The 26972-nt window shown below is 41.8% G+C and overlaps 1 protein-coding gene across 5 annotated transcripts in view; it reads right to left on the reverse strand.

The window, feature by feature from the left end:
* erfl1 (Ets2 repressor factor like 1) overlaps positions 1-26972 on the reverse strand; it is a 105693-nt gene that overhangs the window by 43319 nt on the left and 35402 nt on the right. The window contains exons 1-2 of one of the 5 annotated variants that reach the window (XM_034698764.1): positions 26830-26937; positions 25821-25884 (exon numbers count right to left, since the gene is read on the reverse strand). The exons of 2 other annotated variants lie outside the window; for them this stretch is intronic. Coding sequence is in view for 1 of the 3 variants with exons in the window: in XM_034698761.1 (XP_034554652.1) it covers positions 26830-26936 (107 nt within the window). In the remaining 2 variants the exon portion in view is untranslated. Of the gene's footprint in view, positions 1-25820; positions 25885-26829; positions 26938-26972 lie in introns of those variants that run through there. 2 more of the 5 variants (XM_034698761.1, XM_034698765.1) reach the window with 2 other exon arrangements.

A 26972-nucleotide genomic window follows, 5' to 3' on the forward strand; every position in this document is an offset into this window, starting at 1 on the left:
GTGACAAGAAAATAATAAATCCAACAGCGCCAATAAATATCACACACACACTTGCTTACATATTCATAAAGGTAAATTAAACGGGGTCAAACATACACGCATACACACACAAGAGAGAGGGGGGGGGGAATGCACCGGCTGAGGTCTCGTGCAGCTCGCCGTGTGTGAGTGCCTGTTTAATTGACTGATTGATACGGCGGTGAGGAGGTGAGGGCTGGACGCGCTAACAAATAGAGACACTTAAAGGCTAATCCGGGCCAACGCCGACAGCTCAACGCATCAAAGTGCTCCCTTGTAAGCCGAGACATTCACACCTGAACACGCGCCAAAACCAGGATACTTATCTCTGCCCCACATGTGTGTGTGTGAGTGTGTTTGTAAAAGACGCAAACTTTCACAACGTTTCAGATGATATGCCAAACCTGTGCTTCCAAATTAGGCTAGGCGCAAAAGGAGTCTGCACGCGTAGATTACGCACGGTGCAACTTTTCTTTTTTTTTTGCAGAGCTACGCTCAAATCTTCAAACTGATGCCAACACAGGCAGAACAAATGTTCCAGAAGAAGCAAAAATAATACAACAATGACCAATAATATCGCCAGCACACACGCAGACATCACGAAATATTTGGAGCACAGTTTGTGGTGTAAAACAACAACTTTTTTTGCAAGAAAACAAAAAGAAATCATTTCAAAATCTCACTCATAATATAAAAAAGATAATTGTTGAATTACATTGAATTGTATAAAGAAAAAGACATACCGCCTGTTGTTATGTTGAAGTGGCGTAAAAGCTCTCACCGGCTGAAGCGCGAACAGTCTATCCACATGTATTCACTCTGACGGCGCAGCGAGCCAGCGACCGGAGAGGCAGCACTACTACCAACCTGAACCCAGGGAGGAGAGCACAGGGAGGGAGAGGGGGGGGGAGAGGAGAGGGGAGGGGGAGGGCGGGAGGGAAGGAGGAGGAGGGGAAGGTGTGCATCCCTCTCTCTCTTTCTCTCTCTCTCCCACCCTTGCTTTCTCTTTCTCTCTCCCTGTGTGTGTGCGCGTGTGTAAGTAGTTAATTAGTAAATCCCCACTCGCAGTGCCTCGGGTCGGTTTGTTTTCCCCGGTCGACAAGCCGAGAGGAAAGAGAATTTGAAGTAGGATTCGACCCGTTTCCGCTCCTGTGTCTCATATATGAGGTCTCTCTGTGTGTGAGAGAGAGTGTGTGTAGTGTAATACTTTGTGTGTGGGTGTTTTTTGTCTTTCAGGGCACCCTTTGCCACCACAGAGTGAGCCTTCATAGCTGGTTTCACCTCCATGGCAACCAGGTGCCACTGTGTCCATCAACATGTTGACCCCAGAAGTTGTTCAACTTGAATCAAGGAGCAACTCCCTACACAGGCAATGAGAGTGGTCTCTAGAAGGAGTTGCAAGAGCCACTTCAGCTGGGACCCAAAGTGCCCCAAAACATCCACCTCAACACAAAATCTGGATCCAACTCGACCACTGCAGTGTATCCATCCTAATGTGGCAAAAACAGCAACATATGATCACAATATCTGAAAATAGAGGAAACCCAAAACTCTATTTAGTAAAGGTCACCCTTACCCATCTGTGTGTATTTGACTACCTGAAGAAATACTTTGTTCCTATCCACATCACAAACACATTTTCTGCCTTCAATTCCAAAGCATCACTCCTATCAACATTCTATAAATGCAATCATACACACATATACACACACCTATGTACACACGCACACAAAGTGGAGGAGAAGAGCATGGCCTACCTCCCTTGCCAGTAAATCGACCCTGCCCTTAACAAACTTTAATTATTTAATTGATCCCCAATCAGCAACTTAATAATCAATTAGGTATACCTATGGAACTCACTTGAGTGCAGAGAGAGGGAGTGTATGACAAGAGAATCAAAAGGAGGAGAGGAGTGGAGAAGAGAGGAGAGGAGAGGAGAGGAGAGGAGAGGAGAGGAGAGGAGAGGAGAGGAGAGGAGAGGAGAGGAGAGGAGAGGAGAGGAGAGGAGAGGAGAGGATGCAGGATTTTAAAAAAGGGGACTGGAGGTGTAAAATAGAATAGGATGAAGATGTCACTCTGATTTTGACTGACTTTGGCGGGGAATTAACAACACATTTTCGTTGTCAACTAATGTGACATGCTCCCAATCACCCCCCATTCCCCATGCTGAGAGGGACAAAGGTCAAATCTGCAGTGACCAGGAGTTGATAGTAAGAAGGGGTAAAGTGACAATGAGGGGTATTTTCACTGCTGATAAATCTCTCAAGAAATTAGTTAGAAAATCAACTCTCTTCTACTTTGATTATTGGTTAATTTTGGAGCAAATAAAAGCAACATTGATCAACTTACACAGCCTCCAGTGTTTCACATGTAAAGATTCAGATTGTTTTCTTCAGAAAGAGAAATATATTTGTGTTTTGGGGTGTTTGTTGGACAAGAAATGCACCTTGAATATGTCATTTTGGGATTATTTTTTCACTTTTAGACCCAACTTTTGATGAATGAGTCAATAAAACAATTATAAAAGGATAAAAAAATAACTGGTTATGTTGAAATTAAAAAAAGCCATATTCACTCTTCAGTCATTGGCATTCACGCTGCGTTTGAATACATTTTTGAAAGCTTAAAAAACCTCCTACACATAACTTCAGTCTACCAAATATGTAGACCGAAAAGGGCAGTGTTGATGCAACATTGCCATTGTCACAGCCATACATCACCACACACTCAGGTGCCTCTTTATCGCCCTCTAGTGTCCACTGCTGATCTTAGCCCTCCATCACTGCTTGTTAACCCCTCCTACTGACACTTTCTCAACTCTCTGCCCTGATGTTTTTTTTTTTTCACTTTTGGGCTCACAGCTGCACAAAGCCACAGCCAAAGTGGATTTGTTTGCTATATGACTGTTTTTTTCTTCAGTATGTCAAGTGTGTGTGTGTGTGTGTATGTGTGTGTGTGTGGGAGCAGGGGGTATCAGACACTCATACACTCAGCAGATGAAAGCTTTGCCAATACTGCAAGTCCCCTGAGGGTCATGGTAATATTGATGCGACCACTAGTGTGTGCGTGTGTGTTTGTAAACTGTCAGTGCATGTCAGTTTTATGTACATGCATGCAGTGTCTGTTGAATTCAGCCATGCCACCTCTAAAATCCCCAAAAAAGGGAAAAAAGCAGATGCTCTGAAACACACCAGCAACCTCCAAACACTGATCTCAGACCAGCTCATGCTCACATGCACCACAGTGTGTGTGCGTGTGTTTTTTTCTCTCTCTCTCTCCCGTGGTCTCTCTGAGCAGCTGGAGCGCCTGAGCCTCTGACACCTGGGAGGTATGTGTGACAGAGTGGGGAGGTGCTGGAAGAGGATGAATAACTGACCTATCACATCCACATTGACTGAGTTAATTAATATAAGTAGAGCAGGGGATTCTTAGCTCACTTTTCACTGTATGGATTTGCTGTCTCCTCACATTTGGTATGTTTTATGTCTGTTCAATGCAAATCCAATGTGTTCTATCCCCGCAGCCCCGATCATGACAGCTAATTTTGGTATGAGAGCCGTTTTGATAGGGCGGATTTTAATTGTGGCACAACAAGGGGTCTCACTGTGACTGATTGATATAAAACCTCATGTGAACGGACGTCAAACTGCAGCAGAGTGAACCGTTAAAAGGCTCACATTGTGCGCAATATACCTTGCTTGAGGCTACTAATGTAGATTTGTTGGCTTGTGTACATTATTTAGATATGACAAAGCTAAGATGTGATGTTTTAAAAAAGAAACAGAAGACTCTAAATGAGGTTGCTGTGGTGCAGAAATCAGGAGAGGGAACACAGGGGAGAGCAAAAGAGAACGGACAAAAATGGAAGGACGAGGAAATCCTCATAGACTCTTTTACATGCAAACACTCTTTCTTCTTCTTTGTGGGTGTGAAAGACAAGAGAGAGGTAGAGAAGAGCAGGAAGGGTGGGGTGTGGGGGGTGACACAAGCAGGACAGACAGGAAGACAGGCAGAAGAAGGTGGGAAATGGAGAGAAAAGGAGGGGAAAGAGAGCAAGAAAGAGCTCCACTGCCTAGTCTTAATCTGAGCTGTTCTGATCAATAGCCCATTTCCCATTGTTGCCAGAGCTGTTCGATCGCTACACCACGGAATTAACACACCCACTTTAATCTAGGGGGAGAGGAGTGAGGGGAGGGGGGAGGGAGGGAAAAAGGGGAAGAAGGGGGTTAAGGGGGTGAGTGGGGAGCAGCTGTGGAGGCATTCTCAAATGAAATCAAATCTAATTGTTATCACTGTAGCCGCTGCACTTATTACCACCACTGTTACAATTATCCACCCACCATATAGCTCTTTTTTCTCCAGCTCATACCCCGCGTCATGTGGTGTAAACTGGACGTAAATAATCCGAATTAGTGTTTATTTGTTTCATGTTGCCGTCGGTAGATTGGATTGAGTTGGGAGGTTGAGGGGGGGAGGGCAGGTTGAGTCAGTGTGGAAGGCTAGGCTCATTCCTAGGTGAAGGGGTATGTGGTCAGGTATATTGTGGCAGATACACTTAAAACATCTGGGTGTCTCAATTGCTGCTGTGGGACTGTCTCTAGAAAGGTTGAGTGAGAAAATCCTGTTATGTTACAAGAAGGTTTCATGACTTCAGTGTCACCTTATTAAATATAGCAGGGGGATTGATTTGGTGGCACCAAACTGACATTTTTTTTCTGCCAGTCAAATAAAATCACGAGTTTTCTGCGTTACAAGGTAACATTACTTCTCAAACGTTCTAATTTGGTTCAGTACAATTTGGTATGGTAAACCCTTATCTTGCTTGTTTCCACAGCATTCAGCCTTACTTGGTTTAGTAAGCTGAATGGCTGCATCAGCTACGTGATAGTGTACCAACATAGTAGTGCAACTCAGTGTAGCCTGTCAATAACTTCAGTGTAGAAGAAGAATGCGACAGAGTGTGTAAACAAAGGGCAATAATGGAAGACATCTCGTATTTTGTAACACAATCCAGGAACACAAGAAGAAGACAAGCTTTGTCTGAGAGAAGACTGCAGGCGGCATTCTGTCCAACGATTATTATCGCCATTGCACATGACGTGATGAACCTTTGCCCAATCAATGGATTGCAGTAAGTCTAGCTCCATCCTACAGGGTCGGAATGGAACGCTTGGAACCCCAACATAAGGGTGCCAAAAAAGTAGGACGGCATGGAGCGGTTATTGTGGTACCGTTCATAACGTCTGACTAGGGATGTAACGATGTTGTAAATATCGGCGGTATCTCGGTTTCAAAATTCTCAAAATAATGCCGGGGCATGTGATGGAATCAAACAGGAACTTGGAGTACTCCCGCTACTGTAGTTTTAATCATCACCCGGAAAAGATTCTTGATGTGAAACCAAGAAGCAAGCAAGGCCAAACATCAACTCTGGAGGTATTTCAACCGAGTTTTCCTCATGACAGCACGAGAACTCAACTAATCTCAAGGTGTATCGGAGAGTTCATTGCCAAAAGCCTGCAGCCGTTTTCAGTGGTGGAAAATGAGGGATCTAAAAGGTTGGTGAACGCGCTTGATTAGAACATTTGAGCATTATGTTCGTGTTCACTTACACTAAGTGTGTTTATCCTTATCATTCCTGGCACTTAATTTCCCACACTATGACATTTTTTCAAAGTCATCTTATTTTTTTGACAATACCACAATAATTCCATACCGTGGCCTTAATACCGTGACGATATCGTACCGTGACATTTTGATATCGTTGCATCCCTACTTTTGACAGTAGAAATACAAATAATTGCATACCATACCAAATCAAACCAAACTGAACCCATTGGGATAAATGCTGCATTAGTTGATTCACTCAGTTCAAAATCTAAATATGTTTCTCACAGTAATAAAGAGTTTGAGTTATCAAATTTCACATAAGCATCCCTCTCCAAAATTTTGCATTGGTTTCTCAGAAGAAGTGAGCTAGCGTAAAATGTATTAGCCATGCTAGCAGCTTTGATATTTGGATTGCAATGTCGGTTGATTGGTCTTTGCTTTGATGAGACAAGGACATCGCTACAAGTTTTGATTATCTGAAGAAATATTTAGCAAAAACCTGGGCATAAAATGAACACCTGCCAAGCACCAATGGCGGTTGGTTTTGAGAGGTTTTGTTTTCATACTTTCGCCCTTTTCTGCCGACTGTCAGGCTATTTTGACCCTTGCTGCATGCTGTACTTGTGACGTGATTTGGTACGTCGGGAATGGCGTGACGTCAGCTACTGGAGTTCTATTCATTCCCTTTGCTTGAAGAAGCACGGCTGGAAGAGCGTTTCAAGGAAGATGTGGCGACACATTCCCGGCGTGAAGCCACCAGAAACAAAAAGGATAAACAAAGAGGCAGGAGACGATCAAGAAGAGGAACAGACAGCTAAACGGAGTAATGCCACTATATGACGTTTCAAAGAAAACTGGAAAGTTGACGAGGCTGGCAGATGAGGTAAAAAGTTAATTTGACGCCCTGACAATGACTTAAATCATTCTTGACTTGTCCTCACATGCCACTATGGGATTTAAGTGTGTGTTTTTAGCTCAACATTCTATCAAAAAATGGATGGACTTCAATTAAAAGAGAATGGTAATGGGACTGTGCTTTTATGGCGCTTTTTTTGTCACTTCCACTTCATTTATACACCAATGGCAGAGGATACCATACAGCTTATCAGTACTAATGTTTCTTATTTTCACACAGTCATCCATCGATGGCTATGTCTTTGGAAGCAATCAAGGTAAAGTCTCTCATCTGAGGACACTTTGAAATGTAGACTCTGCAAGGGCTGGGAAATGAACCACCTATCTTTTACATGGTGTAACATGCTTACATGTTAAGACTGCTTTCTTATTTTGTGCATTTTTGTGGAGAAACTTCTGAGAAAGATATAACAAAACGAAAGCGTGCAAATGAAAACAAAAGCATGGGCATTAATAGAGTCGTTTTGTAGTAGTAAATTTGGGTTACTTGAACCAACAACTGTATAGATTGTAGAGCAAATGAAGAGTTCATTTGCAAAAACAGTTAACTCACTTTTGAAAAACAAAAAAAAAAAATGTTTCAAAAAATATTTTTTCTATTACTAGCTTTTGGTATTATCAATCAACTGAGGTAGGGTGGTTTTGACTAAGTCAAAATTACTTTACTAATCAGAGGTATCTTGAAAATGTAACTTTATTAGGAATCTATATCAAAAAGAAATATGTTTTTTGAAAATGTATAAAAACGGATTCATCTGTCTTTGCAAATGAACTCTTCAAATGTATAATTTAAGTCTATTAATTGTTTAGTGTTTTGCAACAGGCCACTGAAAACCAAAATCTGCTTGGGTGCATTATTGTATGTGCTTGTTTAAGAATACATCAATAATAGAGTTAACATATCTTACAAAAAAATATTTACACCCTTGACTGTGACGTGTACAGTGATAACAGGTTTCGACTTACAACACAAGACATTTGATAGGCATCAGTTTAAACAGGAGGTATTGAGTCATAACTCTTTGCATCGCAGGTATTCTGTAGGCCGCACCATCAAGAGTGACTGCAACCATTTCTGTGCAGTCATGAGATATAATGTAACACATTCCTAAAAGTAATAAACAAAACAATGCCAATTAAGATGAACCTTCTGTGTCTTTTGAACTGCTGTGATTAAAAAGAGACCAACCTGCCTTGCTTCCCCTTTCACAACAAAGCTTTAAAACATCCACTCTTCCATTACTAAAGTGAACACTTGTGCTTCCTCAGTGCCAACACTCAAGTTTAACTGTTGAATTTATACTCCACAGCTCTGGGTGCAGCCGCTGGAGTCTTTGCTTACTCCCGTCCACAGAGACAGCTTGAGGGGGAAAGACAGCACACAAGCTCTTCCCTGCCACCCGAGGCTGTACCCAACTTTTCCTCCAATCCATTCTACTTACTCTAGTCCTTTTGAAGTAATTTCATAACAGAGCAATTTTCTCGTTAGCGTTTGGCTTTAATTGTGGGTAATTAAGCGTGCTCCAGCAGTAGAGAGAGCGCTGTTCAGAGGACTGGGGGGAAATTAGCCGTAGTTCAGCTGTGAAATATGGGGTTAAGTGGGAGACGGGGTAGGGAGAGGAGAGAGCCGAGGGGGGTCAGTGACTCCAAAACAGGGGGCATGCTTTCTGAAAGGAAAGCTGCTTTGGGTGTAGCGGAAGATGGGAAGGTGGCCGAGAAAAGAAAGTGGGGAACACAAATAGGTAGTTTTAGCAAGAGACACAATTCACAGGAGCTCAAAGGGGCTGAAGAAGGAGGCATTGTGGAGAGTGCAAGAGAATAATGATGATTTGGAGAAGAAAGGGAGAGGAATGAGTGGACACAAGGTTGGAAGCTTACATTTGTGCCAACACACGGAAAAGGGAAATACACGTGCATAGCAAGACAAATAGGCCTACAGAAGGTGAAGCTAACTGTAGCACTATTAGCATATCATCACACTGTAATCTAAATATTTTTATTCATTCATTTTTTAAGCCTACAAAAGTGCATGTTGACATCTTGACATTGCAAACTAGTGCATAAAGTCTGACTCTATATGTAGGTGACTTCGGATGGCTTTTTTGTTCGTATGATTTTAAAGCCGCTGTGAGGAACTTACATTTTTATCAATATCAGAAACCCCAGTCACAAAGTAGCAATTAATTCTGTATCTCTTAACTGATCCTGCTGTATATTTGTAAGTAGTCTATCACCCCGCTTTGTTACAACCGTCTAACATATCGCTCACTGTGATTCTTTGCGATGGAAAATGTGAACAAAGGCTGTTTCAGCAATCATGTTGTCCGACACCAACTGGTTTGCAGGCATACAAAATGTACTCTCTACAAGTCAGTCTTTTAGTTAATGGTTACGTAGGTTTCATGAAGGCATACGTCCCAATCAGGGTCTGCTTTATAATCATCAAAAAACTCCCACAGAGGCTTTAAGCGATGAAGATCTTCAGACTGAAACATTACAGATAAGCCGAGTTCAACTGATCAGGAGTGTATAGGATTTTACCCGCCACCCCCCTTGAAGCAACAGTGTGTGTAACCCTGTGGTGGCACTGACTGTCACCGAGTGGATTATAGACTACACACAGAGTGCCTGTTGATTAAATGCAGCCCCCTTCTGAATACAGCTCCTGCCCTTAGCATCCATTAATGCTTTTATTTTAACCCCATAACAGCTATAAACGTCGGTGCGGCCGTAAAGCCGATGAGGAACGATTGGAGCCATTGACTGTACTGTCAAACGTTCAGTGGTTGGGGACATGTCCGTCGGGCCCTTTATGAGTGTTTCAACCCTCCATGGAACCATCCCCACTGACAATAATGAAGCCGTTAAAGCCTCTATAAATATTGGCTCCCGTGTGTAGTGATTGTGAATGAATACCTCCGGAATACAGAGTCGTTTGCAAACAAGTGGCTGGGAGGTGGTGAAGCTAATACCTAATCAATGGAGGGACACTCCCCAGCAGTCGGCCCCTCACAGAGCCTTGATTCATACAGAGAGTGTGGATACAATTTGATTTTAAATAAGCACAAAACTACCAAATTGATTAACACGTAATCACTGTCAATAGGAAAAGTTCTCTCTCAGGAGGTGAAGAGTGATGGGGCGGTGGCATTGAGTGAAAACGTTTCAAGACTGCAGTGGGAACTGAACATCTTCCTGCCAGCACCAGCAAGGAACTCAGACTTAAGAGGTCTCAGGCGGGGTCACTCTCCCCATGTTGGGTGCCAGTGCTACAAATTACAGAGGAGTCCAGGTTCTTCGACCCCAGGAAATCCAAACATCCCCCCAGTCGACAAAGGGAAGATCCATTCGCCGAGAAAGGAGATATTTAGGTTTGTGAGGCGTTAACAAAGGCTGCTCTGCTACATTTCAATCACTGAAAGGAGAATAACACTGAATTTTAATTCTGAATTGTGCTGCTCCAGCGTTTTATTCTTTATAAAGCAAAAAAGTTGATTGGAAAGGAGTTTCCTCTAACAGCAGGGATGTACGTTGGAATAGGTCTTTTCAGCATCTAGGGTAATTTTGTAGCACAACGCAAAAGCAAAGATTTAAACATGAACTGAAAAACTATGTTTTGTGTGATATTCTCAGAGAAGGGTAGTATTTTGAGAATCTACACAACAAATACATTTTTAGATGAGGGATTGGTATTTAAGAAATTTCAACTGGGTATCTCCTGTCATTGGAGTCTAAATGTTATAGAGAAACCGTATATGCTTTTAACAAGATAATGTATCAGTTGAAGATTATCAAGTATGAAACAGTATAACTACATAGGGAGTATGGCTCCAAACTAATATCCAAGGTGTATTTACATTTTTTGAGTCTCAATAACACATTCAATTCACATGTACACCTCATGTAATCTTGTCTTTGTCTTTCTGATGTCTTGATTGTATTACCAGTTTTGTGCCTTATTAGAGTTAATAACTGTGTATTTGTATTTTAGCTTAGTGATGAACTACTTGAATGTTGCAGATATTGATCAGGCTCACGTGTCAGATTTAGAACTCTCTGTACTTGGCAACTCATCTATTGTGATCATATCTTTAACTGAATTAAAGGTCTGATAACCAAATCTGCACCATGTAGCAACAGAGGAAGTATTGCAGTGTCACTAGCTGGGATTTTCCATCTGTGACTGCATGGCCAACACAGACTCAGATGAAAACAGCGTATTTTTACAAACACTTTGAGTAGTTTGATGTCATGCTGCTTATTGGATTTTGATTTATAAATAAAAAGAACAGCTGTAGCCGATGGAAGTGTTACAAGGGATGTTTTTGACCTTATGTGACATGAACTTTAAATCAATGAAAAGATCATGCTGAAAGTATCCAATTGGGCATTTTATGATGTTTGAGAAACCATTACACAAGTATCAGAGGCAGTTTTACATTTTTCAAATCTTCCCAGTGATAATGAAGAAGGACTTCATTAGTGCCGTCTAAGCTAAATGTAGGAATGATTAACTTCAATTCAAAGAAATAATCTAATAGTGATAGTGGAATTTCCCCCCAATGTAGAGGTATATGATGGTGACAATATCAAAACAGCATTCACTCAAGGACCTCAATAAAAGTATAAGTAATGTCTGTGCTGAGTGAGTCAATGAAACTTTTGACCTCTGGAGCACATTCCCTTGCTTCAAAACCGAAACCCTGAGGATAACATAAAAACTTGCAAAGATATGAAAACTCAACCAAACATGAGTTCACAAAGTTAGCGTGTTTGTATCAGAGCAGCATTTCCACAGTCTGTTTATCAGACAGACATCAAGGATTACTATAGTCTCCCTTTTCTTTATTTTAGAGTTCTTCATATCACAGAACTGAGAGGACCACCCTGGGCCTCAACAACATGATGCTGAGTTCTTAAACTGAGGGAGGTTTATCTTCATCATTACATTCATTCAGTTTGACCATATTTTTGCTTCACTATATTAAGACAGCAGATTCAGATTGTGATGGAAAGTATTAGTGCAGCAAAATGCACCACGGAGGAGCAGTATAAATATCCTCCAGGTAAAGCAACTGACTGGTGAAGGTTTATGAAATTGAAATGAAATGAAAAATCAGCTCAAAGGTTATTCTGTAATGAAGCCAGTAATGGTACATGTTAAACTGAGTATATAACTGGTTACGACTACATTCACACACGCAGTATCCATACAATATGTGTATCATAGTAGCCTGCAAGTTGTAAAATATTGAACTGGCTGCTCACGCGCAAACACACGCATTCCCACCTTTGCCGTGTCGACTTGGCTAACTTTTTTTTTCTTTTTTAAGTGAAAATCCCCAAGTTCGTGTTCCCCTTCCTCGGCCGCTAGAATACTTTGATCTCACATTTGTCCAGCATCACAGCTCAAGAGCTTCAACCCACAGAAGGATGTAAAGCTCAAATGCATCGCACAAACACGTCTCCAGTTTCAAGCAGAAACCCATCAGGAATTGTTGCCGATCTGTTTGGAGGGAAACGTATCGCTCTCCGGCGCACGAGCGCACACAGCCTGCATCAATCAATTTCTGCAGGAGGCGCGCATGTTTCCCCCCTCTCCAAAGTGCATTATATTACTCAAGAGATTTTCATTTCTGACGCGTTTTTCAATTATTAATGCCACTTGTCCGTAACACAACAGGGAAAGTAGGATGCTTACCTTCACCGATGCACCTTCATTGACTTGTCCGGCAGCTCCCACTTGGGTTGTTGGGAATCCTGTCGACGTGCGCAGAGGACTGATGGAAATCTAGGCAATTTAACAGATCGGACCGCGCCTCCTTCCTCCTGCATTAAACTACGCTGATGAAGAGTAGCATGTTTTGTGTGTGGTAATGGGTGTAAAGCTCCAGTATGAGTGAAAGAAGGGGAAAAAAATCAAGATGAGTAAGGTGGGGAAGCAGCGCGCGCGACTAAAGCGAGAGAAAAGTTGTCCTCGGAGCAACAAAAAGTTGACAGGGAAAAAAGGGGGGACTCCACTGCAACCGGCGGCTGTCCGGATTGGATCTAGTTTACATGTAACCAAAAAGGAAGGAGAAACAGGCAGGTGTTTAGGGGGGAGAAAGCGCGCATGGGGAGAGATCTGAGCGCAGAGACAGAGAGGGGGAGAGAAAGAGAGGGGGAGGAAAAAAGGAGAGAAGGTGCTGAGCCTGAACCTCCAACCTCACATGAGCCTGACTGCATTTAAGTTTGTATCAGCTGCAGACTCTGATCTGCACGTGTTCTCGTGGACGTGAGACTGACAAATTGACCTGCACAGTGAAGAGCCCGCACCAGGAAAATATATGTAGACGGGTGGTGGCCAGAAAGCGGATCGATCGGGTTATAATTTTGTCCAAAGTCGAGGGAAAATAAAGTTCATGGAGGAATGAAATTTGAAAACAGATGGCGAATCCCGTCGCCCCCTAAATAAGATTCGATCTTTGCGAATGGAGTGTAGATAATATTTGGTTGGACGTTTGATGAAAATGACGGATTTTTCATTTTGGACAGGTGGGGGTTGATGGAGTGAGGGGAGAGGGGGGGAGATAGAGGAGGGTGGGGGGCAGAGCGGAGGTGATAGGGGGTGGATATGATGTGTCTAGGGACAAAAACTAAACTTGGGAGAAGAGGACGCAGTTATTTTTTTCGCTCCCCCTTTAAATTTCACCCCCATCCAAACATCTCTTCCCCCTTTCTCTATTTGCCCCCACACAATACCCCTACCCCACCCTCACTTTCCACCACCTCACCCCCGCAAAGAGAGGCGGCGGGTGGAAGGAGGAAAAGGAGAGAAAACAAGAATACCAAATAAATGAGAAATTTTCGTACAGGCCCCGCTTCCGTGCGTTCCATGCTAGCAATAACAATTAAATATCGACCGCTTTCCCGGCCGGAGAGAACCTGAGATACCCAGAGACTGCCAAGTACCGAGACCCCCCCCTCCCCTCCCCTCCACTTCTCCCCATCTTCCACATATGCACTCCCTCACTCCCTTCCTCCCCTCCTCTTCTCGTCATCCCCTCCCTATACACCTCTTTTCCTTCTAATCCAAGTCCATCAGGCCAATCTCTTCTAATTTGGTGTATCTCATTTCTCTTGATTCCATCCCACAACCCATTTCAGCTCCACTTTTATCATTGCTGATTTGGGGGTGGCCCCTCGGACACACTCCCAATTTTCTCCCAGTGCAAGAGGACTTCCTCACACCATGCATGTTAGTTTATCAAAATCAATTATGAGATTGAGATTCCCATTGCTTTCACTCAGGTGTTAGAGCACAGGCTCATTTGAGCTAGTGGCACACTCTGCTTCAGCTTTAATTTGACAACTCAGGTGTCATTTTCAGCACATTTTCAACACAACATGCCCTCGAAGACACTAACTAACCCAGCATAATGTTAATAAATTACACTGGGTTTTTAAAGGACACAATTGTTTTAATGCTAAAATGTTGTAAATATTGAGAAGACTCTTCCATATTTTCTTCTCTATTCTTTTGGAAAGAGTTCCCTATCATTGTGGGTTGGTTTATTTTTTACATTTAATGTGTAAAACATGTCTAGTTGCAGAAAATGGTATATTGGTAATTGGAGGACACAAAAAAAATTGGTCCAAAGTTTATATGAACTGGTTTATACTTCTGCGATGACTCTATGCCATAGCTACACCACAGTGGCATAAGCTGGTCTAAGTACTACTTAATTGTGCTCTGAAGTGTGGAATTTTACATGGCTTCTTCTGCAGAGGATTTGTGGTATGCGTTGTTTCAGTGCATAGCTACATTTTTACACGTTTTACATCAGAGGAGGCGAACATCATGCTACATGCGTATACTTCTGCACAGGGGTACACAAACCTATGGCTTAGGTCCTACACCGGAGGATACATCAGGCTTAACTTTGAAGGAGCAGTTAACAATCAACAGAACTAAAGCACAACCATGGCAAATTAAATGCCTTTGTTCATGAATTGTCATTATTACATTTTAAAAGAGGTAATTTCATGTTTGATGTTTAATTTGTAAAAACCTGTAAGGCTTCTTGTAGAATGTGGCGGGCTGAAATGTGATTGTCCATCATACCAAGGACAAAATATAGACTATAAGATAGAAGCCAACGGATAAACATTGCTGCACGCAACAACCATAGTAAAGCAATGACCTTGACAGATTTCATATTTGGGGTTATGACTTGTTATATAATGGTGAATAAACGAGCAAAGCAAAGGTATAAATATGACAGACTGCAGATGGATTGGTGAGCTGACTTTTGAGCCTGTTACTGGATTATTTTCCAATTTGGTACACTCCTCCTTTAAGATGGGTGAATTTATGTTTGGGACTGAATTTGCGAAAACCTGTAAAACTAGTCGTAGAAATGTTGAACAAGAATTTGGTGGTCTGTCTTATGGAGGACAAAAATGGACCAAAAGATGAAACAGTACGGGTAAACATTGCAGACCAACAAACCAACCAACCAACAAAACCAAAGCAACTGACATGACAGACGATCATTGCTTTGGCAATGCTATGTTGAATAATAATGACAAACAAGAGAAAATATGAACATCCTTCAACTTTCATTTACAATGCCAACAAAGTTACCTCATTACATTTACATAGAGCAGGAAACAGACCATTATTTGTAGTATGAAGACATAGACCCAACATTAATCCACCAACCATCCACTGCCATTGGCAGCAGTGATAAGAAGACTTCCCTTTAAAGGTATAACTCGTTTTTTTTTTAAGTTGAGTTGGATAAGGTACTTGTCAATAGTGACTGAATTACACAGGGGATGCCGGAAGCATGGAAGCTAGGCTATCAACCGCTGCAGACGTGGATGACTCTACCAGGGTTTTAGCTAATTTGAGTAAGTCCAACCCAAACACTGATGTTGGTGTAAGTGTACTGTATCTGTATCTACAATTCTTTCAGTGCTTTACTTTGCTGCAAGAAGCCTATTGGTTTTTGCATTGTGGTGCATTAATCAGCTGTTCAGGCTTCCAAAGAAAAAGTAATAAGGCTAGTTCTTTTGCAAGCAAAATACCAAATATGTGCACTGTTCGCGAATAGTGCAACCAAACTACCCCTTTCATGGACAGGAACCTCAAACAGAACAAGACTCATTGGTAGAAAGCCATCCGCTGGAACTAGCTGGACCATGAAAGTAGGCGTGGAGACCAGGAACAAGCATGACGGATTATAGGAAGATGGTCAGACTGACTGACCGCTGGATTGTTCTTTTTTATTGTTTTTTTAACGTGGTTGAATTGTATTGACTTTGAATCTTGTAAAATGTCTTGCAGAATACGGTGAGCTACAATTTCATGATCTTACAGAGGGCAAATATGGACAAGATAAAGGCGCACAGGTAGACATTGCAGACGCAATGACCAAACTAAAGAAGAAGGAAGAATAAGCTATGCTGATTTTTGAGAACCTCTTTTCTCATGACTGTGCAGTTTCCTTTTAAGGTGGTACTGAATGGTTGATGAAAGAAATCCTGGCATCTACTTGGTGAAACTCAAGGATTGCTGTACACTGGGCAACAATTTGGGAAAATAAAGTCAAAAAGTTGAAAGTGTAGATGCATTAGCAGACTACATTGTTTTACTTTTGGCTATTTTTTTTCTGTGTGGTAAGTCAATGCACCATTTTGGATTCTATTTCAAACCTATGTGGCCCCCTGTGCAAAATGATGATCTCTAATCTAGCGCATCTGTCCACCGGGGAACAAAGGAGTCTGGGGGCTTCAGACTTTCAGACCCAAAGACAAACAGGTAGACTCCATTCCTTTGCAACAACCTCCTTTTGTTGATTGACAGGGCCCCTGGATTTGTGCAAACTCGTGACAAGACTGCCAGAGGAGTGGCATTATGTTGGACTTATAAGTCCTGAGCACGCCAATGCCAACTTTTCCAAACGAATTGCACAACTATCAAAAGTTTCTCCATCATTGTCGTTGTGTCTTCTCTCACTCCTCTTTATATTTTTTTCCGCCTCAGAACTTCTCTCTGCTCGCACCCAAGCCATTCAATTTCTATTTATTTCAACCCCCCCTTCCTCCACCCTCCACTCCTCGAGCTCCCTCACCCCCGCCAACCCCTACACCCCCCTCGCTCTCCCTCATCCTCCTTCTCATCTCTCCTTTTCCACACCTCTCCTCGCTATTAAAACCCACTCTTCCCCCTGTTGTCGCCCTAATTCTCCTCCCTCCATCCATCCCGCCGTCTTTTCCCTTTTCCTCATACTTCCCTCAACCTCGTTATCTCCCCCGTTTGACTTTAATTAGTTAATGCATTAATTATCTACGCCCCAATACCTGCACCATTAACATAGCCTCTCCTCCCCGTGGCTCCCTCTCTGCCTCACCCCGAGGCCTCTGGGCTGGAGCTGCTACACGGACACACGGATACGCGCGCACACGCACGGACACACAAAAAACCTGCTCTCTCTCCCTTTTTTACCCCATGCCTCTTTTTCACTCTGTTTCTCACTCTTCCACTCTTTGCCCCCTACCTATTTCCCCCCCAAGTCATCTCTCTCCCCCCGTCTATCTTTCTTCTGCCCCCCTATACTCTCCTCTTTTTCTCTCTGTGCCTTGCAGTCGCCTCTGCCGGCTGCTCTCTCTCCCCGGCGACGGAATTATGAAAAATGCGCCCATCGACAGAGCGCCTCAGCTTCGATTAGCCGAGATGGGACATGACAGGCCGCGATCAATACTTATACCGTCCTATAACGTGTCAACTAATGAATCAATCTCGGCTAAATTTTCCATTTTTCAAAAGCCGACGCGAGAGACTGGAATATCCTCTTTTGTAAAGATATTATTATCGATTTCGTCGGCAATTTGACATCGGGGGTAGTTAATTCCACTCTAGAATAAAATTGAAAACACTTGAGATTGAAGTGAGAGAGGGAGAGAGGGGGTGGGGGAGTGGGGGGAGTGGAGGGAGGCAAGGGCAGGCAGGAGGGGAGGGGGAGACGGCTGTTGACTTGATAAAAGAGAATGGGAAGATAGAAGGAAGGGGAAAGGAGGTTAGGAAGAAGAGATACTACTGGTGGTGTTGTAAAAACAGCAGCAGTCTATCTATCTATCTATCTATCTATCTATCTATCTATCTATCTATCTATCTATCTATCTATCTACCTATCTATCTATCTATCTATCTATCATTCTATTTTTCATTCTATTTTTCTGTCTTTCTTTCCATTTTTCTTTCTTTCTATGAACACGAAGGAAATAAGAGGCTGGGGAGACATAGCTTCATGTAGACTCAAAATAGTCGACAACACTTACACAATACTACATAACATGTTCTTGCAATAATACCTACTACATTTTTGGCACTTTAACTTCCCTTCTTTCGTTCAAATTGTGTCATGTGAGTGTTAAATTCAGTTATTTTGCAGCTGTGGTTCCTTGTACTTGATATTTTGTGGAACCACTTGATGTAGAAGAAATCTTGATTCCCTCTTAGCTGTTCTTTCAGATTGGGTATTTTTTACAAACTCAAGGACTGTCAGGTTATATTAAGGAAAAGTGAGATGCATGAGACATGCTCAATAACCCAGAAGTTGCATTTCAGTATGAGGCCATGTGACTGGCTATTAAACCAATAAAGAAGTTGATGAAGTAGCAGCAGCTTGGTTTAACTTCATGAGTGTTAGCATGTGAACTCTGTGGCATATTTACAACTAGCATCTGAGTGTTCCTGTGCATGTGCATGCACGTGCACTTCCGTGAATGTGTGTGGGTGTGTGAGTGTGTGTGTGAGCATAGTCTCAGAGAGAGAGAGAGAGAGAGCAAGGGAGAGAGAGAGGAGAGTCAGCATGTGTGTCAGAGTGAAATATAGATGGAGGAGGCCGGTGTGTGTGAGGGTCAGCGAGGTGCAGTGTAACTGTCGACAATCACAGCCTTATTTACCTGTCAAAAACACTATCATCCCACACAGCCCCAGCCAAGCAATTTCTCCTGTCTCTTCCTCCCTTCTCACCCTCTTTCTCTCCCCCTCTTTCTCTCCCTCTCTCTCTACCTCCAATTACAACCTAGAGGGCTATTTCTCTCCAGGACAAAAACACTCCCCGCAAGCCCTCCCTCTCCTTTCCGATAGCCCCTTCTCTCTCCCCATCGTTTCTGCCCTTCTCTCTCCTCTCCTTTTTTTTCCCCACTCTCCCCCGTTCTTTTTCCTCTGCTGAGAGTTGGAGAGTGGAAATGAACAAGCTGTAAACACACACCACTTATCGCAGTGTATGCTGTTGTGTATTTGTTTGGTAGAGGCTGGACGAGGTGAAGGCTGTGGTATATGGGGCCAGAGGTGTGGGCTACAGTGCCAGATGGAGAGATGTGAAATAAAGATGCACCACAGGTTGAAAGGCAGTTTGATCAATGCTCTGTTGGTCGCTCACTATAGCCTCCTGTTTGAAGACTGCAACTGCTGAAATGTGCACAGTTAAAGAGTATGTTGAGTATATATACAAGCTGTGGGGAACAAGCCTTGTGCTATCTGTTTGGGAGACTCAGCAGACGTTAAAGGATACTGTTATCAAGATTCTGAGTTTATCTGCAGTAAAGCACAAAGAAAGAGCAAAACCGTCAATTAATTAATCCCAGTCTGAATGAGGCTTCCCTTTAGCAAAGACCTCAGTTTTTGCTGAGCTAATCTACTCTTAACTAAAATAATGAGTGAGACACTGCTGCACATACAACATGTTCTTTATTGGAAAGTCTGAAAGAGCTTTTTACTTTGGGTCGATCCCAACTCACTATGGTACCACAAAAACTCAGCAGAGGAGAAATTGTGACTTAATCTGAGGCTAAAAGTATGCAGTGTGAGAGCTAAGTGTTAACCCAAATGTTATGTTTGTTTCTCTGGAACAGCAATAATTTTCCTGGGTCAATTTGACCCGGGGCATATTCAATCATCCAAAATTGTCAGAACCCCAAAAAATCCAAATACACATTTTATTTTAAATTTAATGTTTAACTCCATTATTAACCGTTTAAATCCAGATTTGGTCCATTGGTGTTCTTTAATTCTCACGGATCATGGTTAAGTGAGGATAACTCACTTGTTTATCATTAAAATTCATGTTAAAACTTTTTTTAATGTAGATTGGAAAGTCCTAAATATAAATACAATAGTTTTACATGACTTAGATTTTTGTTTATTTTATTTTACATTTTGATATATATTTTTTTGATAAATTAACACAAGACACCTCCTCTGTCACATGCTATCCAGATTTTTATGATGCATTTGGCTGGTTTGGAAGGCATATATTGCCTAAAATAGACTTTACAAAGGGTCAGTTTGACCCGCAACATAACAGGAGGGTTAAGTTCACTAGATTCTAGGGTATCACTGAGCATGTAACAGATCCAAGATACTTCATTTGCAATACTTTGTGTGTATTAAAATAAAACTTTACCAAAGTTAGAAATTCAGCTACTTCTTTGAAGTTAAACACTACATATAAACGAGGAACTTCAGGGAGTGTTCAGAATGCGCTGTATCTTTAATTCAACACAAAACTGTGTATATTAATTAAATTAGATTTTACAGTAAATCTGGTGGAGACCACAAAGCTGCAATATCATTCAAGTATTTTTTTAAAGACAGAATTCATTAAAAATGCTTTAAGAGTTAGGGTGTTAAATGTTAAAATGGCTTATGAAAGTGGGCGACTGCTTTACAATAGACTGATAGAGGACATCTTCTAAATGGATAGTGTTTTTCTTCCAAGACAGTAGAAAAGGCCAAAACAGACCGTAAACCTCCAATTTGGATGTATATGAGTGAGTAAGAGAACATACAGTACTAAGGATAAAGTGCTGGTAGCTTTGAGCATGGCGCTGTCCATGCAGAGGGTGCTGAAGTGGTTTTCTCCCTGAGAGAAAGACCTTTCATTTTGGCATTGTATCATGCACCTGAAGTCTTTTGAGTGCCAAGAGGATTTCTTGAGCAAACAATATGAAATATATCATGTTGGAAATGGTTTCCTACAGATAACATTGAGTCTCTTTGAAGCTTCTCTGACAAACTTCTGTTCATGACGATTTTGGGACCCCCCCTCGCTGATGTACATGTGTAAGAAGTGCTTTCAGATAAGAAATCTCACCCTGCTTTCCTTTAACGGATAAATGAATATACTAAGTGTTTTTTATATTTGCTGTTTAAAAAAATCAGTATGCTGTCAGTTTTTTACCCCCTCTAAATGTTGAAAATAACAATGTAGGATTTTTTAGGCTTGTTCCTCTGAGTCGCTGCTGCAGACGGCCTGCTACTGTTGACGTTCCAGACTACAGCTGCTACCGACGTGCCAGACTCCAGCGGCAACAACTACTACAATCCGTCTCATCACTATCATCTCTCTCTCTCTTAATCTCCTCTATCCCTCTTTCCAACCCCAACTCAGTCGAGGCAGATGACTGTCTAACACAAGTCTGTTTCTGCCTGTTAAAAGGAAGTTTTTCCTCGCCGCTGTAACTAAATACTGTGAGGTGCAATTGATGTTGGGTCTTTGTTAATGATTTAACATAAAGTATGGTCTAGACCTGCTATGTTTGCAAAAAAGTGTCTTGAGTTAACGTTTGTTGTGATTTGGCACAAATAAAGATTGATTGATTGCTACTGATGGTGATGTTTGCTTTTTTAGCTGTTAAAGAGACTTCACTGTTAAAGTCAGTCTGTCTTATAACCACTAAAAAACTATTCAACAGAACACTAGATATAATCAAGAGTTATTTATTGTATCTAATGTCATCATTCGTGACACTATAGGAATGAGTTAGGTAGATAAGACACTGCCTCACTGTTAATTCATATTATCACTATTTGAAGTGTTTATTACTGTACTGATCGGGACTTAAGAAATAACATCATACACATTACCAAATGTAATGGAGGCTTTGTGACGGACAGTAACAGACTGGCTGACTGGAAAGTCCCTCAGAGGTATTTTGCTGATACATGACTGTGGCCAATAGTTGGGTGGCCTTTTATTTCCTGCTCTGAGTCTCGATGCCTGGGACTGAAACATGCACATGTACACACATGTACACACTCTGACACACACGTACACACACAGACTGATAGCAGTCCGCTGTCCGTCTTCCTGACTGGCTCAGTGAAAAGGCCATCTGACAAAGCTATTAACAGGGCGATGTAATACCTGTGTCTGTAGTGAGCTGTGTGACACAAAAAGACATTTATGGGCATTGCCATGACAGGAGAAGCACTGTGACATCTGACTGACTGACTGACTGGATTTCGAGCTGGAAGACGGAGAAACCCACACCACTGAGACAGTGATGGTGACAAAAGACAGCACACAAATCCTGTCAGAAAGAGAAGAGGATTCACATGTTTTACAAGCCTGTCTGAGAGCTAAACGTGAACCATGTTAGCATCATTTCACTCCTTGTATCGACACTTGAGGGCCAAAGTTGTCCAAATTTATGAAAAAGAGCAAACATTTTACACCGCCAGGGTCAAGTTTGAACATAAAAGTGTAAAGTTGATGGATCATTGAGTTTTGTATTTTGAAATTTCACCAAAAAAATGAATTTTCATTATCAGTAAGTGTAGCACTCTGCAGTAAATTATGGGGAATTGAGGTGTCATTTTAGGGGATTTCAGACAGAGAATAGATGCTGCACTTCAAAGAGCGAAGAGGGAAGAAGATAGAGAGAGTTATAGACAGTGAGACAAAAAAAAGAAAGTCAGAGCAGAAATGTAAAGTGGGAGACAGAGACTAAGCATGAGACCAAGAGGGAAAGAGAAAGAGAAGAATGATGGTGAATTGAGTGTGTGCATGTGGGTGTGCACGTTTTGTGTGTGTTGTAGTGAGTGCAGCCGGGGCAGCAGGCAGAGGCAGCTAAGCAGAACCAGCCAGCCCTCACAAACCAATCAGGCCTTCATTAGGCTGGGCGGGAGGGATCGATGGCCAGCCCGCATCAATTAAACAGCACCCGTACCACACTATATATACACACACACACATGCACCTATTCTATAGACTGCCATCACAGCCACAAACATATACCGTTTAGACACATCACTATTATGTTAGAGGAGCACTAACAGGAAAAAGTGATACGACTAAATTACAAATATTCCTCATAACGACAACATACAATGTTATATACATAGCCAAAATGAAAATACCATAACAAATAATGTGTTCTTTTTGAAATATTCAACACCAGTACGCTGATATGCAACAAATTTGTCATTATCCGTTCATGTCAATGTTTAGAATTTTGAACACTTTTTCTGATCGTTAAGAGACAATAAATAACAATCGAAGGACGGTTTTAAAATGAATTTTAACGAGGAGTTCAGTTCAGTTACTTATTTAGTAAATTAAATAAAATTAAAAAAAACTCAAAAAAGATTCCCACCTTTGATCTATAAGAAAAAAGAAAAAGTGTTTACTTTAAAGGCAGTGTCCAAACTGCAGTCACACTCTGACCTGTCCATCCGCTCTCTCAGCCCCGACATACACTCACAACATCGATAACACCCAATTACACATAAGCTCACACATGGTGGCTCCTGAAAACACACAATTACATGCGCTCCGGACACACTTTTTATTAACACTCAATTACACATACGCATAAATCACTGACGAGTCGTGCACCCAGGAGAGCGTAACTGGAGGCTACCATGTGAGGGATGGATCATTTTCTTTTGGCACTGCCTTTTCATAAGGGAAAAAAATACTTCTACAATTGATGGGACACTGTATGGAAAGAGTGAGTCATTCTTTATATGTCGTTTTATTGTCTGTTAGATTCTAGTTTGTGTTTTCAGTTCTGTGAGGCATTTGCAGGATCGTTTCCAACAATCAAAAATGTCCCTCAAAAACATGGACAATTTGTCAGATTTTTAAAAAGTGGTGTCTCCAAAGTTGCTCAGCTCAGACCCACTCCCAGGACCATTGCCAAAATTCATCTGTGAATACCATTAGCTCACACCAAGAAGTTGTTGGCCTTTTTATCTCAAGCTCATTTGATCACCCTATGCCGCATTAGTTCCCCGTAGGTTGACCTTTATCTTTCAACAATTCAGGTGCACTAAAGGGAATTTACACAACACTCTTGACGCTTAACTGATGATGGTAAATGGAGTCAACTGATTGGAAAGACTTCCTCAGTGCTTTCTATAATGTGCAAATAACATGGTTCTTGAGCTAGTGTAGCTTTGCCAACATGGCCTACATATGTCAGGATGAGCAACCAGGGCCTGTAATCATTTTTCCATGTGATCTGGATCAAATAAATACAACTGAACAACTAATCCAGACAAAATCTTGTTTAATTCTTGTCAAAAACATTCTCTATATGTAGCATTGCTCATTTGCAGGACAATGAAGGTGTAATCTAAAATCAAAGTTTGTTTAAGTAGCCGGTAGTTCACAAGGACACCTACAATGTCAAATGAAGGTGCTGGTGGCTAGAAGAAAATCAGAGTTTGTGCGACACCAAACTGTGCCACCAGACTCAGACAGAACCTCAGAAACAACTGAAGGAGATGCTTTTTTTACATTGTCTTAAAAACTTGGATATTGTGCTGATACAGATCAATAAGATTTAATACAATATTTGATGTAACAGTGCTAATTGCTTGCGCTGAATGCAGTGAAAGCATCACATTCACAGTGAGCAGTCTGTATATCCAACATGCAAAAACAAACAGGGTCTATCATGAGTTGCTTTTTGTTCAGATTTGTTTTTGTTTCCTCTGGAGGTAATTGTGTTCTTTATTCCTTGTGTTTCTTAGTGATCTTTGTGTGTGTTCCTTGTCTATCGTGTTTCCCGTTTTATTTTGTAGTTATTGCTCCGTGTGTGTGTCCCGTTTAGTTTGACTTCCTGTGCTTGTCTGTTTTCCCTCCATTTCTGATTGTGTTCTGAGTGTTTCCACCTGTGTCTCGTTAGTCTCACCTGTGTCTGATTACCCCCTGTGAGTATTTAGTCTCTGTGTTTCCTCCCTGTTGTGTTGGTTCATTGTGTGTGGTGTGATGCGTGGTCTGTGATCATGTCAAGTGTATTCCTGCGTTCCTGTGTTTTTGTTTGAAATAAGTTTCTGTTTTTTTTTTGTTAATTTAAGTCTTTTATTTTAATCATTTTAATCTGCACTTGGATCCCTCTCTTTTTGGTTTTCTGACAACGTGACAGATTCAATGTATCATGTATTGTGTTGTTCATGTATCTTTACATTGATGAGGTGTGCACTGCATGTCTACATTTTCAATTTTGACAAACTGTAAACAACAACAACTGCAGAGGGCCTTAAGTTTCAAACTTAAGAGCTCAAAGCTTTCATCCTTTTTGCTAAATTTGTCCCTAAATTTGTCCCCACTCTATAAAAACAGCACATTATAATAACATTTAACATTAATCTTTTCAGTTACAGCACAGGACTAAGTGAGGCCACACACAAACATCATCATGAATTATTTTCTAAATATTTGGTACATATTGTCTGATGTGCTTTAAACAATCTCTAAAAGAAGCCTCCATAAAAATGTCACTGATATTTCTGATTTTAAACAGACCCTTAGCTCTTCCCGGGGTATTTTATATTTTAGAAAATCTATCAATGCTGAATTTGAAACTGCAAAAGAAAAAGAAGTGCGTTTTATCAAAGTTGTTTTGGAGCTCTGCGTAAAGTTTCAATCTTTTACTTAAAAATGAGGTGTAATCCCTCTTTCCTGACCTAAAGGACCATTTCAAGTTTCCCTCAGCAGCTGCTCTGCAGCAAGAGCAGCATGGTGAAAATATTCAAGTCCAAAATAAATGTGTCTGTATTGGGCGATTACCGGGCCACGCTTCCTGAGCCCCACGCGTCACCTGCTCACCATGGCATTGACACGTCAGTCTCCCACGGCTAACGCAATGTGACAGTGTTGAGATTATAATATCTGGCCCGTATTACCGGGCATTAACGCCATTACCGCCCTTCGCCCGATCAGGTGGGCTCCGGGACTGAGAGATCAGGAAATTGAGAGAAGGTAGTGTGGAAAAGGAGGGAGAAGGACGGTGGGGTGAATGAACGAATTTGAGAAAATAGGGGAAGCAGTTCAGCTCCAGTAACAGGGCTGTACAGTTGTGGAAGAGAATGAGTAAACATTAAACAATCAAGTAGGAAATATGGGACGTTTCTGTCTGATTTTATGGCATTTCATGAGGATGCGTTCAAGGACGACTGCGGCTTATTATGGTGTTGCAAGTAAACCACTCACTGAATAATGATGATGAAATCTGCCATCCATCCAAATCAGCACAGTACAAGTGTGTGTTGGGCTGCTGTGTGATAGAATAACAAAGAAAAGGGGGTAAGAGAGGGCAGCCCAATTGGATAAAGCTATTTTAATAATGAACAGCTGAACAAGCACCATCACTTCACTTGATTTAATGTTTACACCAAGCCACGCCTGGTTTCATATTGCTTTTCCAGGGCCTTCATTTGTTTCACCCAAAGAAAACACTTCTATTCCACAGCCTTGTTGTTTTAATTAGGGAAATTAATAAATAAGAATAAATTAATGTGGCCTCCTCGCCTCCTCCTGAACCCCCCCCCAGAACAGCGGCCTGCCTCCCTGCTTGCTGGCTTGCATGGGATGTATTTGCGTGCCATAATTAACGCTTAATAAGTAAGTGATTCATTATGATTAGCGTGCGGATTCGCCGTAATGGCCCCTCTCTGTGCTAGCAATCAACCTCACTTTGTTTATCCGCACAAAAGCCCCCCTGATCCATCTCTGTCTGCACTCCGCAATCTACATATCTGCCACTGTGCACCATTCCTCCGGTCCTGCTGTGGGGCCATTTGTTGGGCTGCTGGTTGAGGCCTCCCTATCAATCTGAGTGTCATTAGGAGAGCTGAAGAAGAGGAAGGGGCCTCACTGTCATCTAAAGGGGGGGGGGGGGGGATCATCAAGAGAAGGGAGGATTGTTCATTTTGATGATGGGGTATGGATGTAGAAGTGAAAGATTTGTTTATCTTTAAAATTAATTGTGCAAAGTTTGTACAGAGAAGGATTCATGTGTACAAGGATCACTTATTGTCACTGATCAAATGAGTATGTTGATGAGTACTTAGAGCAAACCCCAAGAGTGAAGCGGATTATTATTGCTGTCATTTTTAAGGTAAGGTGGGGGAATGCTTAAGTGCTGGGTCTCTTGTAATGTGAGAGAAACTAATTTCATTAGAGCCTCTTGGGTGCTGTTTGTTTGTTGTTTTGCACTCACTTATACCCCATGGTGGTGGTGGTGTTTAATGCACCAGTGGTGGAGTAATCCAAAGAGCAATGCTTGGGATGAGACGGAGGCCTTTGAGACAGGGACCAGAATAAAACCTGATGACGGGAAGAGTGGAGTGAGAGCTTCAGAGA

The sequence above is a fragment of the Notolabrus celidotus genome, chromosome 12 (assembly GCF_009762535.1).
Source record: "Notolabrus celidotus isolate fNotCel1 chromosome 12, fNotCel1.pri, whole genome shotgun sequence".
Taxonomy (NCBI): Eukaryota; Metazoa; Chordata; class Actinopteri; order Labriformes; family Labridae; genus Notolabrus; species Notolabrus celidotus.